Below are 20248 nucleotides of genomic sequence, written 5' to 3' on the forward strand. Positions count from 1 at the left end.
GACCCTGAAACATGCACACGTTTGTCTCTGAACTCTGTAAATCAAACATACAAAGCTTTACTCTTTTTCACCATCACATTTTTTTCATAGCTTTTCTTTCTTTCAATGAATGCTTCACAACTCTTGATGCACACTATTTTTTTATTTTTATTCATTTCCTTTGCTAGTTTCGTACTGTTACCCATCCAAAATCATCAGCTGCCTTCTGCTTTGCTTCTTCCTTGTCCACTTTCTTGATTGCCTCAAGTGTTTGTTCCATCAATACAGTTTTTTTTCCCCCTTTTCATTGGTATATTTTCTGTACTTTTGTAAATTACAATTTCTAGACAACATGACAGTGTTTATAAAATTACATGTACCACACACAGATACATAGCATGAACAGTAACAGACAATAAGCTGATCCACATGCAATGATAAACTGCATTTCTCTGAATGACAGATACATCAGTTATAATGTAGACAGGGGCACCATGTGGGAGAGTCAGAAGCAACCCTGTCCCAAAATCTGCCTTCACATTTTGCAGATTGATCCCCCCCTTTTTTTTGTTTGTGTGTGTGTGTGGTTGCAATAGCATATGGTACATCTTAACATTCTGATAAAAAAAAGTTCAAAGCAAAATTGAAAAAGGCTAAATAGATTTTATTTCTGCATTAACTGTGTTTTGACTGCTGTACCCGTTACTCTGTTCTGCATGAAAAAATATAGCATATCAAATTATTACAGAAGACCAAAATGTTTGCAGTTTTGCTGCAGACAGAATATCTGTTCATAGAAAATGCTTCAGTATTATGCATGAATTTTGAGTTAAATTTGTACTAGAGTAAGGCTTTATATACATTTGATGTGCATGTGTGTATTAAGTTCACTTATTGGGATCTACTTAGATTACATTATGTAATGTTTCAAATATTTACAGTTTTTAAAATGTATTGTTTCAAATTGCTGTGATTTTTTAAATATCCACACTGTTACATTTTCTGAATTGGGCTACTGAAAATTAATACATTCCATGATATTTTCTGGTATATACGGTGTGTAAAAATGATCAGCTGTGTTTTATAATGTTCGCGTAGATCTATCATTGGTAAGTGGAATACAATTTATATGTAACAGTTGGGAAAATTTTAATTTTATGCATAATGAACTTTGATTGAAATTTTGGGATGCAAATTTTGTGGTAGTGTGTAAAATGGCAACAGAAACCTTTTTTGGTATTTTTATATTAAAGCAGCAACCTTGGCACATTTTGGTGATATTTTACAGATGAAAAAGTAAAAATTATTCATCTCGTGCAAGTTTACAATTTTTGTAACTTTTTTAAAAACTATTCTTATTGATATTTATCATAAAATGGAAAACATTGTCAACTTATCAAAAGAAAACAAACAAGCAAACTTAAAAATTTAAAATACATATTTTAATTATCAAATAAAAATTATATGATACATTAAAAAAATACTTATTTTTCATGAAATCCTTCGATAATTTTTTGTTCTGTTCTTCCCATGTGCCTATCTGTTTTGCTTAAAAAAATCAGACAATCGCACAAACTTGGCATTACGCACAACTTTGCTGTTCAATGGTTAACTATGAAATGCACCTCATTATTGTTTTTTTTAATGATTTTGCAGCTTAATACTGTATTCCTTCAGACATTTTACTGCAGTTCCTTCCATTTCTGGCAAATTCAACAAGTGCATATTTTAAAATTGAATTTATGGAAAAAATATCATAATTTGTTTCTACAAACAGTTGGAATTTGGAATACAACAAAAAGAATGAATGAGAGCATGACAGTGTTGCTTGACTGAAGAATTGTTATGAGTATCATAGCCAAAGTTAAGGATAATCTAACAATTTGGTGACTTCTACTAAAGTGATTACAATAATATATAAGTACAATTTTTTTTGTGTGTTTTGAAATTTTGGAAATTTGTCGAGTTTGCATAGCATGTATTTTAGATTCACATACCTTTTAATCCTACCTGCGCTCAAATTGAAAATTAAGATTATTGATGCCATGGAATCCATTGTGCAATACATGATCCAGTGCATAGCATGCATGGACATCTGGTCATCTAACAAAGAGTACTAGCACTGAAAATTTGTAGCACATGCTTCATAACTTTGAAAAGTGACTCATGGTTGTTACTGAGTTTGTTTTATCAGGAATAAAATAAATAGCAAATTACCGCTTAAGACCAAATGTTGCTATGAGCATCATAGCCAAAGGTAGAGTTAGTAGATTAAAAAAAATTTTTTTTGAATATCTTTTGAACACATATACAAAAGACAGATATTCATACAGCTAAAGGTTTTACTTCTTAAGGCACACTGTTTGTCCATAGAATATATAAAGATAAAGAAATTAAGAACATTTAATTAAATAAATATATTAATATCATGCAAAATTAATTAATTAACCTTTCTGAAATAAAAGGCATAAGTGCACATGTACCACTGGTGACGGCTGTTTCTTTCACAAGCATCTCTCCAGGGCCAGAGGGTTTTCACTACTTAATCTAAATCAAAGGAATTATAAAAAGATGATAGCATTCTTTAATAATGTTCTGTAGAGTATATATGCAGTATATGCTTTATATATTTTTATTTACATATTTCATATACTTAATTTTTTGGGGGTTTATATATTTTTATTTTGTACATTAATTTTTTTTTAGTAATTATTTGCCTGTTAGTAACTTTTGACATTTTACATTTACCAACTTAACATTTTACTTAAAATTCATTTTTAGTAAAATGAACATTAAAAAATTTTAAATTAAAATCTGGACTGCAAACTCAAACAACCAACACTCTAGTGTGTGTGTGTAATTTATTAATAAATACCACATTTGCAGAAATGCCCAATGTTCTGGTGAAAAAAAAAAAAAAAAAAAAAAAAAAAAAAACATTTATCAATAAATACAGTGTGCTGATACAGAGCTGCCAGGAAGCTTGTGAGTTGAGAAGATGCCTTTTTCCTTTTTATAGAATAAGAATCCAAGTATGTGTGACTTATCTTCATCTCATTTCATGTCAAAAGTCAAATCTATACGTACCTCAAATCCTATAAACATATAACACCATCTCGTGCAAAAAATATTAGTTTCTAAAAGGTTCCAAAACTTCGATATGAATGTGTGATGGACAGGGGTGAATGAGAAAAGGTTCCATCACACTGCTGTACCAGCCGTAAAATTAGTGCATTTTATGCTGCACATCTGTGTGACACTCGGCGTATAAGGGTTACTAAAAGAGATAACATATGTAGAACATATATCGAACAAAAATAGCAGAATGTCTAATAGGAAACCACAGCAATATGTCTAATAGGAAACCACAAATTCCCAAACAAAAATTCGAATTAGATAGCTAACCATCTTGGGAAGATTCTTTTCAAAGATAATAAAACAAATCTAATTTATTATCTTTCGGTATGTCTTTACAATGTTGGTAATTCTTTAATTTTAATTTTGATTTTTAGAATAGAATATAGATAGATTGCCACTTTCGGCTGATATACTCTCATGTTTAAAATTATCTTTACCTGCATGAAATCATGGATGTCTCAGAAACTGTAAACTTTAATTTTATGAATTTGTGTGGAATAATACATAATATCAGAACACATAAGTGCAAAGGGAAATATTTAAGAGCGATCCATGTTATATAAAACTGTAGTATGAAAAAATAATAAGTTTTAAGGAGAGTTCAGAATTTAATATAGAATGTGATCTTTCTGACTTATCCACACATATCGCAATGTGTTGTCATGCTGGTCATAACATTGTAACTAAATTTTGGGGAGGTACACTGTGAAGCGATGTGGTCTTCAGGGCATATACTTCTCTAGGAAAAAAAGTATTTCTGTGCCACTGCTTTCCCAAAGTAGTTCCATAAGTTCTCTATCAAGTTAAAATCAAAAGATATTTGTTGGGCATGATACTAACTCTGTGTCTTCACTTTCAAGGAATTCATCAACGAAGTTTGCTTCTCGTGGATGAGCATTATCATCCATAAATAAAAAATTAGATCTATAAGCACCTCCGAAAAGTCTTACATATATGTCTAAGACCTCGTCTTGATATCTCTGGCCTCTCACTGCTCCATTGTTGAAAACATATAGGAGTATATATTCATCAATTATTATTTCTCTCCATAGCATCACAACTACATCACTGGAGCAATCATATTCCATAATGTTCAAAGAAAGATTTATTCCTGACCTCCTCCATATGTAAACACATTTAGAAGCATGTTAAACTAAATCTTGAGCCCTCAGTAAAGAGAAATTGGGAGTACTGGTATTCATTCTAGTTCTGATGTTCATTGGACCACTTAAAGTTATCCCTCTTTTATTTTGAAGACAGTGAAACACACGCCCTTGGCTTCCTGGTGTAAAAGCCTTTCTTGTTATGTCTTCCTTATACAGTTTGCCATAATACAATGGTTCTAGTGGTAGCTGCAGGCTCTGAACGTAACTGCTGAGTAGTAGATTCCTGTAAGATGGGCAGTTATTACCAGATATCAATCTTAAAAAGCAGTTCTTATTCATTTACATCATTGTCCAGACCTTATAATAGTTCCAGGGCTCTGAAATTGTTTCTTTATCATAGAGATTGTCCATCTTGAAATAGTCACATATCTTATTGCTTCCATGCTTGTCTGTTCTGCTTCCTAACGGCAGATCATTCGCCATATCACAAATTCCTCCAAGTGTACTTTGGAGCCATAACAAACCATTTTGAGTTTTTACATGCTGAAATCAAACATTGTATTACAACAATTCACTCAGATATTCACTTTGCAGAAAGTGTTTGATTCACCATCAAATTACATAATGCTTTGAATTGCATATCAGAAACCATTTATCACTTTTGATTAGATAATTTTAAGGCTTGTCTTTCACACTTCCCTGCCAAAATGAATGCTATTGATTAGATATTTCATGAAATATTGTTATTTTTGGGGTGTAGAGATAAATTTGGACTTGGGTGTACATATATTTTATCATTTTTATCTGTGTATGTGTATATAACATCTGATGGAAGTTCATTTCCTTTACCTTTATTCACTTTGAGATTGGCTTTATAAGTTCAGAGGAATAAAAATTTAATTGTATGATAATGTACACAAAACATTTGTTCATTCTCATGATAGAGGGCATTATTAATTCCTTTCCATTGGCAAATTAAGTCCCACATTACATCACCTTCACTTTTTATTATAGTTATTTATTAAATTTATTACTATAAGCCCTGTAGGCTATTATGTATATCTTGTAAGTAATTCATTGTAAAATATATGTGTTTGCTTCAACTATTTACTTTCTATTGTCACATTTGCAAATTACACCAGATATATACTACTGACTGGGAATATACATCTACATTTCTAAAAATACTTTATTACTGATGATTAGTAAAAAAAGGGTGGTTGATACATTGTTTGGTTTTAAATTATTTCATTTAAAAAGAAAATTTGCTACATCCTGTTATCCTTTCATGTATAATATATTATCATATATGCTTTTCCAAGTTTTTAAATGCAGTTTTTTTAATTGATTAAAAGTGTAAAATTTCTAAATGACAGATAAATGAACTAAACAGTTGGTCTTACAGTGACAAATAAAGGAATATTTCCTATGTACTTTACTCATCATTATTTACTTACTGTGAAAATTTTATTAATTTTAACAATTCAAAAAATCTATTCGCATATGTTTGTTAGATTGCACATTTATTTCATGGAGTGCTTCATGGAAGAAAGTGGCAAGTTCATATGTGTGGCTTCCAAGACAGAGATGGTGTACAGATGAGTTTAGAAAATTTAGTGGACCTAATGGCTGGAATATCTTGAAATTCCTTCATTATCTCTATGGGTTAATCAGGTTAATTTGAAAAGAAATTGTAAGCTAATATAAGAATTATATTGCTTGTTAGATGTGGATTGTTACTTCAGATACTTTCATTCCATCATTTGCTTTTACATTTCTGCTCATTTATTGAAATAAGTGAATTTGTCTGTGTGTTTATAAAAGTTTGAAACATGTATTTAGGGGATATGTTTGCCCCTTGTTATCTTTTTTTATGTTTAATTAGAAATGAATTTAGGATTTCTTTTTTACTTGTTTTGATTGTTAAATTTAAGGTAATACACAACGTTATTATGGCCCTTTATATTTGTTATGGAAATTAATATTATATCTCCAAAATTTAGCGATTATTTAAAATTGTTAGTTAATTATATAGCTGAAAAAGTATTAATGATATGGATTTATCTGAACTGTTTTTCTTAATCTTGTTAAATTGTTCAGTTGGTTTCTCTTAAAAATCTGCACATTTAACCCTTTGAAGGGCACTGGTATATAATATATACCGGTTGTTTGCCAATTTTTTAACCTCCGAAAAAATGCTAATTTTTCTACACCAAAAGCTATAATTGTAAGTGTCTAGTGTTTTCTTTCAATTCTAAATGGCAACATCACCCTATGAATGCTCAATATTTTACAGTTATGACATTAATATACCTCGTTCCAAGGTATCATGTTGGAAGATTGATAAATTCTATTGGAGGGAAAGAAAAAATTCAAAATCTGCAAATATATGACGTACACATGGTGAATCTTATATATTTACTTCATTTCAGTCAGAAGTGATAATTAACAGACAATTATTTATACGATTTTAAAACTGGTATATAATATATACCAGCGCCCACACTGAGGGTACCACGCCAATAGATGGCAGCACCAGTCTTCTCCTTTTCTACTCTTTGACATGACAGAATTTCTTTATTATTGTAACAGTTTGTGATGTAATAATTTTTCATGATTAATTTATAAGTCATTTAGGATTAAATATTATGTTCATGGAGGAATGGGGAGTTTACTGATGCTGCGCTAGGACTGAATACAAGTATATTTATTAGTTTCATTTATTCTTTTTGTGTACTCAGCTCAAGTTTCATTTGTCTGTGTTTAGCTAAAATTTTTATTTCAGCACTTATCCTTTTCCCAAGAGAAAGACTCATCGATTTCAAAATTACCGTCTGGGGTCAAAACTTTACACAATTTCGGGGTTAAACGTAGCATGCTAGCCCCCAAAAGACACCTGTTGCTTCCTGTTTTCCAAAATCCTAGAATGCAATAAAATGAAAAGAGGTGATTGACAACCAATTTGTCATTCGGGAGTGATGCCTTCTTCCCTTTGTGAGGTGTGATAAGATCACACAAAGGGAAAGCTCACTTTAAATGGAAATGTACTTAAGGTCCATCTCATAGAGTAATCACAAAAACTGCTAGTTTGAAAGCATGCTTTTATTCTTTAGAGAAATTCTTTGTTAATTTCAGATGAAAAACTAGAGAACACAAGAGAAATTTGCGGTCTGGTTGATACAAATAGATTGTTTCGGAAATAAATTTTCACAGTTGGCGAAAGGAGGAAAAATATTTCTAAGGCCCGTTTTAGATGCAAACTAAAATTTATCCAAAAGTTGAAAAAGAGCCCCTATGAAGCCAAAGGGGTTGAAAATCAGAATAAGAGCTTTGAGGTGTATCAGATAATAAAATTGTTTAATGGCGTTTCTTTCTGAACAAAAGGATATATTACAACCTATATTTACAAAAAATAAAAAAGGGACCCTTGCGGTCCTCGATGATCTAAAGTGTGTGTGCGTGGAGGGGGGCGATTCTTCGTATCATAGTATGAAGCATGGTGTTTTTCACATATTATCTAAAGCATAAAATATAACTTCAAATATGCAACATACTTTCTCAACTGAGTCAGTCGTAGTGCTTCATTTTCCAATTTTTTTAATTTTCAGCTGAGTTACATCTGCTTGTAATATTATACTAGTTCAGTTACAGCATGATACGATTTACACATGCAGTGTTATATTTGCGAAATTTTTTTATAAAATAATATTGAATTTAAATCAAGTTGAAAAGCTTTTTACCCATATTTTACATAAGTATGTTCAGCTGGGTTGAATCATCAAAGCGCATAAAAACATAAATTTTAAATTTCTGCCGAAATTTAAAAAAAAATTGTCTTTAGACTTACATAATTATATTCAAGCACTCATCACTACAGACGCACATCAAAAGTACCCAAAATTAATTTAAAAAACAAAGATTACTAGTTGGCAGCTACCTGGAAAAAAATGTCCTAGAGGGGCGCCGGTATAAAATATATACCGGCTCTCAAAATTCATGATTTCGCTCTAGATTTTTTTTAAATCTCAATTTTGTGTCCTTAGGGTCCATAAGTTATAGTTCATGCAAAATTTTACCACAGTTTAAATTATTTTATATACCGTCCCTCAAAGGGTTAATTCAGGTACTAATAAATGTAATTAAAATTTTAATTGTTTTTGCAAAAGTTATGCAATTTTTACTTCATACAAGCCCTTTGATATCATAATGAATGCTTTTTAGCTTGTTTGCAATATAATATTAATATTATTTAGACATGCATTTTTTTAAAATTTTGTATTACCTGTTATAATATAAAAACGTATTTGAGATATCTCAAATGCTCACATAAGAATTCTCATTAATTAATTTTTAACTACCCCTTCTTTAAATTTGTTCATTTGTAATTTTTAAACATTCTAATTTTGTATTTTTATAACCACTTTCAAATATTATTTTGTCAAGTTATTTTCGCGATGAGTTAATAATTTTCTCAATTCCACTAAACTTAGTAAGCTCATTATCTTTTAGAAAAGTATGAATCAGTTTAAATGGTATTGTTACATATTATCTGTGATATGAATCACTATATATCATGTAAATTAAAGAATGTGTCAATAGGGGGAAAAGTGATATGTATACAGTACAAAGTCTGAAATCCAGATGTTCCAATAACTAGAATAATATATTACCCAGACCTCCCATATTTCAATTTCAATTTTTTTTTCTTTTTGTTACTCAGTGTAGGAATGAATGGTGGATGAAAAATAGAAGAAATAGCAAGTGAGGCTAAGTCAGTTTTTCTCCTCAGTCACTGAGATTTCTTCTGCTGAGAAACATTTTTATCCATGACAGTATTAAATCATCTTTCATGTTATTTTTCTTTAAACATTTGCTGGCAAATCACATTTTTGTTTCCAGCCCTTGAGTGATTATAAGGAGACAGCTTTTTTCTCTCTTATCTAACCCTGTACAGGAGAAATGTTTGGAATGGAATGCTGTTTACTGGTTTTCATTTGTCAGTATATAGCAGGATAGGAGGACAAAATAATTCTAATATATTAATTTCAATAAACTTAAACTCAACAAGCATTATGAATTGTGCTCTTAACTTTTTGATTTGATCCAGCTTATTATTTTGTCTATTAAAATTAAATTATTAGTAAAAGATAACATCTCTCTGTTACTTTTTCTGTGAAACTGCTCATTCATCATTTAGACATAAGTTATAAGCTGTGTTAATTTATCATACTGGTGATGATAATGATAGCCACAAGCTTAAAGGTTTTTGAATATCTCAAGCAGAAAGTGAAATTTTTCAGTCAATGGAATATATGAAGGTAATATGACTTTTCTATTGTTTCTATTAGGTTTCTATTGTGATGACTCAACCTCAGTCAGATAGTCAACAGGTATGCCACATTAGTAGTATGGTTTTAAGTATAGAAAATATTGCCATTCTGGCTTAAATTTCTTCTTAATTACACAAAGTGGTTGTTCAAACACAATCTTTGTGCCTTGAAGAAATAGAATAGCTACTTGTTCATCACTTTGCATATCAAAATCATAAAACCCATTGCAGTGTAAAGGGAACCACACAGTTATGATTAAATAAGAAATGTGATTGCATTGGGAAAGAAATGAAACCACAGACTAATGAGTTTTCAGTTAGTGAAATATAGGAAGAAATGCTAAATGAAAATGATGTAGCTAAAGTTTTTGTTGCAAGGACAATGCCCTGGGCATCAGTGGTTGGTAAAATATGTTTTAAATCTAGAAATTATTACCATCACTGGTGAAGAAAATGATAAAAACTTTGTTGAGAATGAAAAGATTTCAACTGACTATCTAGTGAAAATTCTCAAAATGACATTTACAGAACTTGAACGATGGTACTTTGCAATTGAACAATTATGATCTATATAAAATCAATAGACTAATATGTAAAATTAAACAGAAATTATTAACTCAGGGAAAAAAAAAACTTGCTTAAACAATTTATGTTAAAAGAAATGTTTAATGAACCAAAATAAATGCTGTTATTGAGTCCCCCCCTTTTTTTGTAAATTTTGATTCCTTTAAGCTCATGAATGCTTTATTATTTCCCAAACAACCATTTCAAATTTTTGATTTTATAATTTTTATGCATCATTTTACTAGATTTAAACTGAAGATCTAAATTCTGAAAATTTCTGAAATACAGAATGCCCGAAGTTCCTATAGTTTGGGATCTTGGACTTTGTACTTTAATTCTTTTTCAAAATATAACTTAGTTGTAATTGTGGAATAGTACTTAGTTTGAAGTGTATTTATAAATGTTGCAGATATGCTAAAAATTATTATTGCATTGTTATTTCAAACTTTGACTGGTTCTAAAATTACATTATCAGCAGGATAATGGATTAAACAATATTTAGGGCTATGTAGTAAGCTTTCAGAAAGCATTTTTGATGTAAAAATTTTATATGTAATTGTATATGAATGTTTTCAAGTCATAATACAAATTTTACATTTTGAAATTATGTTAAATTTATTTTATAAACATATGCTTTTATATATACTGCCTGACAATCAAAGTAATCTAAATAATTTCATTATTTGCTAAATGGTTTGCTTACCACAGTAATGAAAAAAATATTTATCAATTCTGACATTATGAAAAGTTTGGGGGGGGTATGCGTGTGGTAAAATTTTGTAATTCTCACTCTTTTTTAGCCCAAGGGGCAATTTGCATTGGTTTACTATAAACGACATTTCACTTTTCAGACTTTTCAGATTGTTGCCACCCAATATTAGAGCCATGCATATATTAAATAATGAAGAATCTGCATGAATGTATGTATGTTTCTCGCACTGTGAAAAAACAACAGTACCTAGAGACATCAAATTTTGAATAACATAATCCTCCACTCGAATATGGGCATCTGGAAGCCCAAATTTGAATTTTGAATTTGTTTTATTATATGTTTCATATTTTATAAATGAACTTTTGATTAACAAACTCAAAGATTTCAAAGCAAATAATGGCTACACCAAGGATGGGCCAACTACGGCCCGCCGGAAGTTTTATCTGGCCTGCGGATAGAATTTTAATTTGAAGGTCCAAGGCAAATTAAAAGAGGTGTATATTTGTATATTATATATCCATCTCCTTTTCTACTTTAAATATTTTTTCCCTTTTTTTCAAAGGACTTATTTTTAAACATAAATCATATGGAAATTGCAAGCACAGACAGCTTTCAATCGGTAAAGTGTTAAAAGCGGAAGTTCTTTATTAGTTATAGCTGTAGATTGTCGCCAACAAGCGTTATCTATTTCTCAAGCAGACATATGGGAATCCAATATAGGTGAATTAGACCTCTTAGAAAAATCTTAATCTTGACTTAAAACTTAAAGGGGAAGAATTATCTCCAGTGTGCAATACTGTATAACGGAAATTCAACAGATATGCTCTTTTTAAATTATTTTGTGATATTGCTGTTGAATTGGATTTTATGGTTTAAGTGTGAAAGACATGATATTTAATAAATAAAGGTAACACACAAAACAATACAATCTAAAACATTAAAAAAAAAGTCCCTTTTGGAAGTAATATAAAACCTGAAAGTTTTCAAATCCCCCCCTTCTTTAAGAATATTAAAAACATGTTCAAGCCTAATTTAATAAATGATAATTAGGTGATTTACTATATATACCTAATTAAAAAAATATAGGGACATACAAACTTATTATAATAAATTATGAGAAATTTTATGCTAAAATTCAAGCAAAGTATCTTTGTGTGCACAGCATTTCAACATGTGCAGTGTTTATGCCCTTCATATGTGGGTATTAATTTGAACTGAAAATAGCATGTAAGATTTAACTGAAATGAATAGCATATTGTGCCTATGCAGTCAGTTTTAGATATTTATAATATACATGGAGCTTCTTTTTTGCTGAGAAATATTTACTTCAGAAATATTTGTAGTAAAAATGGAATAAAAGGTTTCAAATTCATGGCTTTATTTACGTAATAGTTCTATGGTAAATAAAAGTATCCTATTTTGTTTACATAATCTAATTGTTGTTTTGAAATATGACAATATACATACTTGTTTTATTTTGTTGTACATTATTTTAGTGCCTGTGATTAGATTAATAATAGTATCACTTTATAAAGGTTAAGTCCTTTCTGTTATCATCAACTGTAACCAAACTTTAGATAGACTGACAGTGAATTATCGCGAAGTCTAAAATTACAACTGAGGTTTGAAAATGTAAAAGACCCTTTTATTAAAACTAAAGAATAGAAGGCACACTTAGTGCTTATAATTCAGGCAGCACTTTTGGTGAGATAATGTAAATAACAATAAATTCAAATTCAAAATAAACTAATAGTCAAAGACTACAGAATTCAATTTAACATCAAGTTGGCTCACAACCTAAGCAGCAAAGATATTCAAATATCGGCAATTGTAATGGAAAGCTGAAGACTACAAATATTATCTCAGCTAGCAGCAACTTACTAATATGGCCTAGAGAGGCAGAACGCACTCTGTCTTACAATCTAAATCTTTAAATACATACAAGTTAATTTATATTCTGGCATGGAAATGGAAACAAGTGACAGTAAACGTCTAAATCATAATAACTGGTTAATTAACACTATAGAACATAACTTATTTGTATTATTAATAACTTATTTTCTTTAAGTTATTTTGTAGGTTATTATGTTCTAGTAATAAAACTATTGACATATATCATAAAATTTTGAAATTAATTTCCAATTCCAAATGCTCATAAAAATGCTCAAAATCATGTGCTGAAATATTTAGGCCTTAATATTAAGAAAATGTATCAACATCATCATGCAGTATGAAGAAAAAATATATTACAATAAAAAAAAAGTATTGCAAGAAATAACTTTAAAAAAATTTAGTTTAAATTTCAAACATTTGATTAAAGACATATGTCAAATTTATGAGTTCTTTCAAATTAATATTCAGTCTATAGAAGGTAAAAAACTTGTACCTGGCAACTAACAGTAATACAATGATTAATCCAAACTGTAATTTTGTGCATTTTGCATGTCATAACATGAACGCTTTATGTTCAATAACTCATTCTATATTTGCTTGTGTATGCAAGACCCAGTTAAGACAGACACATAATTTTTCAGTAACATTGAGAGGTCAATTTTTTTATTTTCATGAAAGAATAATAGGGTTATGAAGAGTTTTAGAGTACTGTACAGCCTGGGGGCATTGAGGGCATTAGTGGTAATCAGGTTCAGTGTGTGTATGTAAAATTAATCATTTTAGCAAATGAATGGCTCATATCTTGATCAGTAACATGAAAATTTGTCATAGTTTAAGCATATAGTAAAAGAGTTTGACTTTATTTTTATAATGTTCTTTCTATGTTGTGTAAATTTGCTAACTAAGGTACCTGCAACTACCAGGATTTTTCTGCCAGGTATTAAAATAAAGCAATTAAAATGTGATCACATTTTAATTATGTGAATATCACATCTCATTAACAGATGATAATTAAATTTGTATATGCACTTAAACAATGGCCAAAGTTGTGGAAACCTTTTAGAAAAAGTTCATTTTTGAGGTTTGATGGCTCATAACACCACTCTGTTTTGGAGTTATATATCAGTGTACAGGGAATTTAATCAAGAATATAATATATTAATTTCTGTATGCAATCAGAAGTTACACCCAAATAACTGGAAAAAAAGATAAGTAGTACAATTGGCTTAAGTTCATCTGAAGTTCAGTTCAGTTTGCTATGGTTTCTGGCAGCATATAGCGGCAACAGCTGCTTTTACTGCCTATCTTGGGACATGCCCTAAGGTGTTGGTAATTTTGAAAATAAGGTGACAGGCCATACCATTAAAGGCAAATCCTAAACTTGTACTTGCATATGAGAGATGTAACACTTGAAAAAGAGCATCCGGTCATGGAGTTCTCCTCATTGGATGCCGTCCGAGCTATGAAATCACTTCGCTGAAATAGAGAGTGCTGATTCGTCCGAGCCAGTCACGTGGGAGATCACCCTCCCAAGTTCTGACTAGGAGGGGAATTGCTTGGAAAATGAAAGTTCAAAATGAAGTACCTGGCATTTCTTGAAAAACAAAGTCTATTCCTCATTCTCAGCAAACTTCATCATTGTTAATGCAGCTTGGAACCCTGCTACAAACTTCTCTGCAGTGTTTTTAGCTGCTCTGATCTTCTTGATGCTTGCGATGTGATAGTAGTGTTTAGTATTTAATTTTCTTCTTATCCTGCAGTCAGGAAACTGCTTCTGCCATCTCATCTGGGGGGGGGGTGCTGAATTTTCTTCTCAATTCTGTCACTATAGGATGGTTTCGGATCATTCTTTTTTGCTATCTCTTCTGTTTGGATTAGTTGGGGAAAGCCAGTTAAGGTATGAACTGGCATCTTTGGTTTAGGAGGGATAATCTTTCTCTCAAATCGCTTCTTGTAAGCCGAGCATCTGCGGTATGAACCTACATGTGCTTCTCTTACAAAAAATGCAAGTAGGCTTTTTCTAGTCTTTTAGCGGGCATAACTTGCTTTTGTGAAGTTGCTCACATTTACAACATTGTTCAGGTTTGGAGCACAGGTGCTGGGAATGCCCATATTCCTGGCACCAGTAACATTATAGTGGTCTCTTTTTCAGCACAAATTTTTCAACTTTTATCTTCACACTGAACATCTTGTTTAGCTGGTGGATCGTGATACCTGCCGCCATTTTCTTCAGTTCAACAAGGAATATAGGAAGCTTCTCAAAATTATTCTTGTGGCTTCTTCAGAACTTTCACCTTTGTCACACGGAATTTCCTTCTTTCTAAGTCATATAGAATGGTCTCTTCAGTCACAGTATCTGGTAAATTCTTTATCATAACCCTCTGCAGCTTTTCGCTCCGTACCTGGAATGAGTGGAAGGGTATACTTCGCTCTTGAAGAATTTCCGTCACTTTTCTGTAGTCGGCAATACTTTTTACATTCACGGAGATGGAAGTCACTTTCATTTCAGCTTCAAATTTGTTCTCGCAGAACAAGGATTTCATGCACTTTTAACCAATCAGTTGTTTTCTGCTGTAGAACAATTGAAGGGGGTGTTCCTCTTCTGTAGCTTCTCTTTCCTTATTGTTATCCACAGTTTATAAAACTTGAAATGGATTTTCTTTTAGAATTTCCATCGACTCTTCATTTTGCACGATTTTCACTGTTTTCTTGGGTGAAATCCAATCGCCTTCACTAGTCTTTAAGGTAGTTTAATCATTTTTGCATTTCTTCACGTCTTGTTCAGCTAATGCCTAATCATTCAGTGATTTGAAAATGTGCATCACTCTATTGTAGACGTGTTGTCTGATCATTTTAGCCAGGTAAATAATTCTTTCATCATTGTCCGGAACCAGGTTAGGTTTGTCACTTGTGCTTGCTTCGCTTTCTGATATCCTCTTAATTTCCTTTTTCCTATTTCTCTTGCTCTTTGGAGACAATAAAAAGTCCTCTTTGTGCAGTGGATACGTCTTATTTGATTGAAAAGAATTCACAGAATCCCTCTTGCTTAGCTCATCGTCATCAAAATCATGAGGTGTCCTAAATAGGGACATTTTTTCGTCACCCGAAGGCAACACTACTGCAGTAATCTAAACTCAATCGGTGAAGTAAGAGAAATCTGATCTGCATCCTACTCATCTCGCTGTCACTGCTAGAATTAATACTATCTGAAGTGCTTTCCTACATTTATGTACAGTTCGTGGGTATAAGCATTTAGAAAAACCAATGAGAAGTTGTCTTCCTTTGACAAAGAGCCAATCAGGTTATATAGGATTAATGATGTCATGTACTGGAGCTTGAGAGGAGATATTTGTTGGTATATTATGAGATTGTCATCAAGTTGGTTGGGTTTTCTAAGTTCTTAAAGATGCAACAAAATTAAAGAAATGGCTCAAAGAGTTGATTGGTTTGTAAAACAGTCTTATTGTGAAAAACTTAAAGTAAAATTAGTGGAAATGTAACCAAAGGTGGCATTTAAAAATTTTTGAAGAGGTATAAGGAGAATCAGTGAGTCTACAAAATCAGACTGGTAGAGGGTAAAAAAAAAGGTACATAATACTAACTGATGCTAGACGGAATAGGAAGCTGTGCCTGGGTGAAAGAACAAAATCATCAGGGCATATAAAAGGAGAAATGGCACAATCCAGTGTTAAGTTCGATGCAAGGACTGCTCAGTGGAAGCTGTAAGAATTTGATATAAAAATTAGAATTCTAGAAAACCCAAATAAAAAATTCAACTGGGCTGAAACTCCTATTATATGTACAATGTAACAGTGTTGTTTGGTGTGATGAGACTAAAGCTCAGTGTCTGGTAATGATGGTATGAAATAGTACATAAGAACTGGAGTAAATATGCATCTCACCTTATCATGAAACACCTAGTCAAAAAAAGTGCGAGTGGAGTTTATACCATTAATATGAGTATAAATGTACATAAATTCATAAATAAAGTACTTGAAAACTGAAGTTTTCCCATACATGAACTTTTGTAAGATAATGAAACATACGATTCAGCTCCCTGTCATGTTACTGCTGAGTGCAAAATGCGGTTTCAAGATAATTCTTTTCTGCTGCTGGAAGAACCAAAAATTTCCTTGAAAGTTCATTGAACTGACCCAATCAATAGAAATAAAAATTTAAGCTAAAACAGCTGCATAATTAAAAAAACTTGGTTCAATCCATAGGAAGGCACTGTAAGGCTGTGATTAATGCTAAATGCCCAACTGAGTATTAACTTGCACAATGAATTTTTTGCATATATTTTTTTTTTCTTTATAATCACTGTCCGAATAAAAAGAATATTTCATGAATTTTATTGCATTACATTCTTGATTAAATTTTCTTTTGACTGATATATCATTTTAAAACATTACTTCAAATAAAGTGGTGTTATGAGTGAACAAACCTTAAAAATATTAAAAATATTTTTTCCCCTAAGGTTTCTACAATTTTTGGCCATTCTCATACTAAAATCTACATGTAATTTAATAAAAGTTTTGAATTATATATATATTCCAAAAGCTATTAAAATGACTTTGTTTTAACAAATTCCCATTGTCTAACATTAACAGCTTACTTGTTTTATTATTTCAGTTCATTATTTAAACATTGTTCTGACAAGTTTTATATTAGAAATACTATCATATAATTTTTTTGTAATGAGCTGTATTAATCATAATTTATTGAAGGAAAAAAAAGCAGTCTAAACTTATTATGATTATTTATATCTCTCCTCTCTCCATTTGTTTCATTTGTAGAATACAGATATCCCAGAGTTTAATTGCTGCCTTTATTTATTAATCTCAAAGAGCTTCAGACTATATAATATCTAATATTTCTTCATTCCTTTTGTTTTCTCTCTCTCTTTAAATAAGTCTTAATAGAAAGCTTTCTTTGACTTTTCACAATTTTCCTTAGGATTATTTCTAAGAAAATTATCTTTTATTTCTTAGCAAATAATCCTTTAAAATATTGTAATGGGGCCAATGCTTCAAAACATATATATTCTCTAAAATGCAATTAATGAGATCTTGTTTCATAAATATCTATCTTTCTATTATCGTATAATTATTTGTAAATGCATATCCTGTTATTAATGTCTTTTTATATTTGAGTTAATAAGTCTAATAGATTATGAGATAAGTCTGAAGAGATTGCAGATTCTAATGAATAATTGCACAACTTGCTAAATCATAGTTGCTTAAAATTTTCTTAAATGCAATTAATTAGATTGAAAGAATTTAGAATGTTTGAAGTTTCTAGCTAAAGCTAGATTGGAATCAAATTATTAGAAAGATGTGAAAATGATTGTAAAAAGCGTAACTGAAAATTAATTGTCAGATGAAGCAGTCAGTTCAATAATTTTTTTTTTTAAGTCACATACTGAAAGAATTTGATTTTTAAAATGATTTAGAATGAAATGTTTAAGATTGTTTAAGAAAAATTCAGGGAAAGAAAAGCCAATTTTTCTGGTTTCTATTGATACAAACAAATTAAAAGCCCAATTTATAAATGTTATAAATGCTAATGTATATCTCCAAACTGTTATATGCTACATAATAAAGCAGATGTTTTATGGTGATATTGTTTTACAACCAAGAGCTCAATTTTATGATTTAAATATCTTGCAAATTTCAAATGAATATTAGTTTTTCAATTGTTGTATATGCAGTTCATATTTACAAACCTGTAAGTTAAACATATTAATGCTGTTTCTGCAGAATATTTGTAGAATGGAAAATATATGTACAGATGTTCTCTATGTGCATACTAAAAATGGATTTTTAAATACAATATTTGAAATGTTTTTGTTTTGATTAGATGAAGTTAAATATAGAAACAAAAAATTATATGCTATTAAAAAAAGGCCTGACTTATTGTCTTTTATTCATAGGCTATAAATTTTATTAAATATTAACCATATGTCCAATATATGAAAAAAAATGTCATTATATAGTAAAAAGTCCCAAATCCTTATCAGAGTGTGTTTGTGGCTGACATCAATTCATGTTTTGTCATTGGCTTAAGTGCAGTTCCCTAGCCAGCAGGTGTTTGAAAGTGACATACAGGAAAATTTCTCACTTGGAAGAAAAACTGCTTTGGATATTGGACTTTGAACTGTATATGAGAGTAACACTAAGTTGTTTTACATCTGACTATATGTAATGAAGCAGAGTCATGTCACTCCAATATGTTATAGGTCACGTGGAAGATTTGGGAGGAGGACATGCAGCTACGAAGTCGATTAGCTGCCCAGTAAGCATGTAGTATCTGTAAAACCAGGGGGCATTCAAAATACACAGCGAGCTGAAATCCTCTCATAAGGTCGTAAGGTAGGTGGTTGGAAAAGGGGGTGGGAGGCTGTTGGACCACTCTCCAGGGTATCCTGCCTCGAAAATGAGTGGAACTGCATGTATGTCAGGGCTATATTTCAGTAGTATGTCAGGACTATATTTGTATGACCAGTGGTTAAATACTACTGTCCTGCCCACTTCTACCTGTACCAATTTCATTATGTGCGCCATGGCAGTGTCTTAAACCACACTTCAATATGAAAGGAGTCTTCTTGCATCCCAAACACCAAAGAAATAATTTGTTGCCCAAATCACATCCTTTATGGTTTTATTCCCTACAATCAACGAAAGGTTGCATAGAATATCCATTGCAGTTGCTTTCTTTGTCTAGTGCCAGCAGTTCTAAACATGTGGTACATGTATCCCTGAAGGTACACTATGGCTTATATGATTACGGCAAAGCATGCTAGGACTACCTGCCTAAGGGAAGCAATGCCTTCATGGAGAACTTTTTAAAGGAAACTGGCTCATACGCACATTACACATGAGAAAAACCACAACGCCCAAGCAGCTGGCCGGTTTGCATATAATCGAGCCCAAATTGAACTACCAGAGTTCAGCAACTTTACCGTTAGACTGCTGGTGGTCCATTGATAGAAAGGAAAATATTTAGAATGCTTAAATTTGTCATTGAATATAAAAGGGAAGTAACTGAGAGGGTTTCCGATGGGACCATTACTGACTGAAAAGTGTAAAAAAGCAGTGTAACTATTAGTACCTAGCTATTCCTTTAACCCCTCTGTCACAATGCATTATATAAAATAATTAACAGCAAACTATGGTTTCAGTACTGAGTGAATCAATTATGAAATTCCCTTTCTTTTGCAACTTCAATATTCAAATCATTTGAGTGTAAAGTTTTTTTTTAAAAAATTAGCTTTTGTTCTTTCAAAATGGGTAAATGTAAAAGCATTGTTATATAAAAATGTATATGGGGTTAAAAAGTCCTTCACACTGAATTGAAACTATCCTGCATAAATATGATTTGGATCATACACGAAGCACTTAAGACCAAACTGTATATGAAGAACAACCATTTCAGTCAAGCCTGAAATTTCAGAATGATGAATGGCTTCAAAGATTTACACAACTATCTAATTATTATTCAAAAATAAAGGAATTCAGTTTAGAATTA

General features: G+C 31.1%; 1 protein-coding gene across 1 annotated transcript in view; it reads left to right on the plus strand.

Annotated features, from left to right (window-relative positions):
- The window catches only part of LOC118202707 (ADP-ribosylation factor-like protein 15), a 41638-nt gene extending 23006 nt beyond the window's left edge, over nt 1–18632 (plus strand). The window contains exon 5 of the mRNA XM_035374893.2: nt 5738–18632. Within this exon, the coding sequence (XP_035230784.1) occupies nt 5738–5866 (129 nt within the window). The 3' untranslated portion in view covers nt 5867–18632. The remainder of the gene's footprint in view (nt 1–5737) is intronic.
- The last annotated feature ends 1616 nt before the right edge of the window (nt 18633–20248 follow it).

This window comes from Stegodyphus dumicola, chromosome 2 (assembly GCF_044657685.1).
Source record: "Stegodyphus dumicola isolate Sdum_Otavi_A_Nest chromosome 2, ASM4465768v1".
Classification (NCBI taxonomy): domain Eukaryota; kingdom Metazoa; phylum Arthropoda; class Arachnida; order Araneae; family Eresidae; genus Stegodyphus; species Stegodyphus dumicola.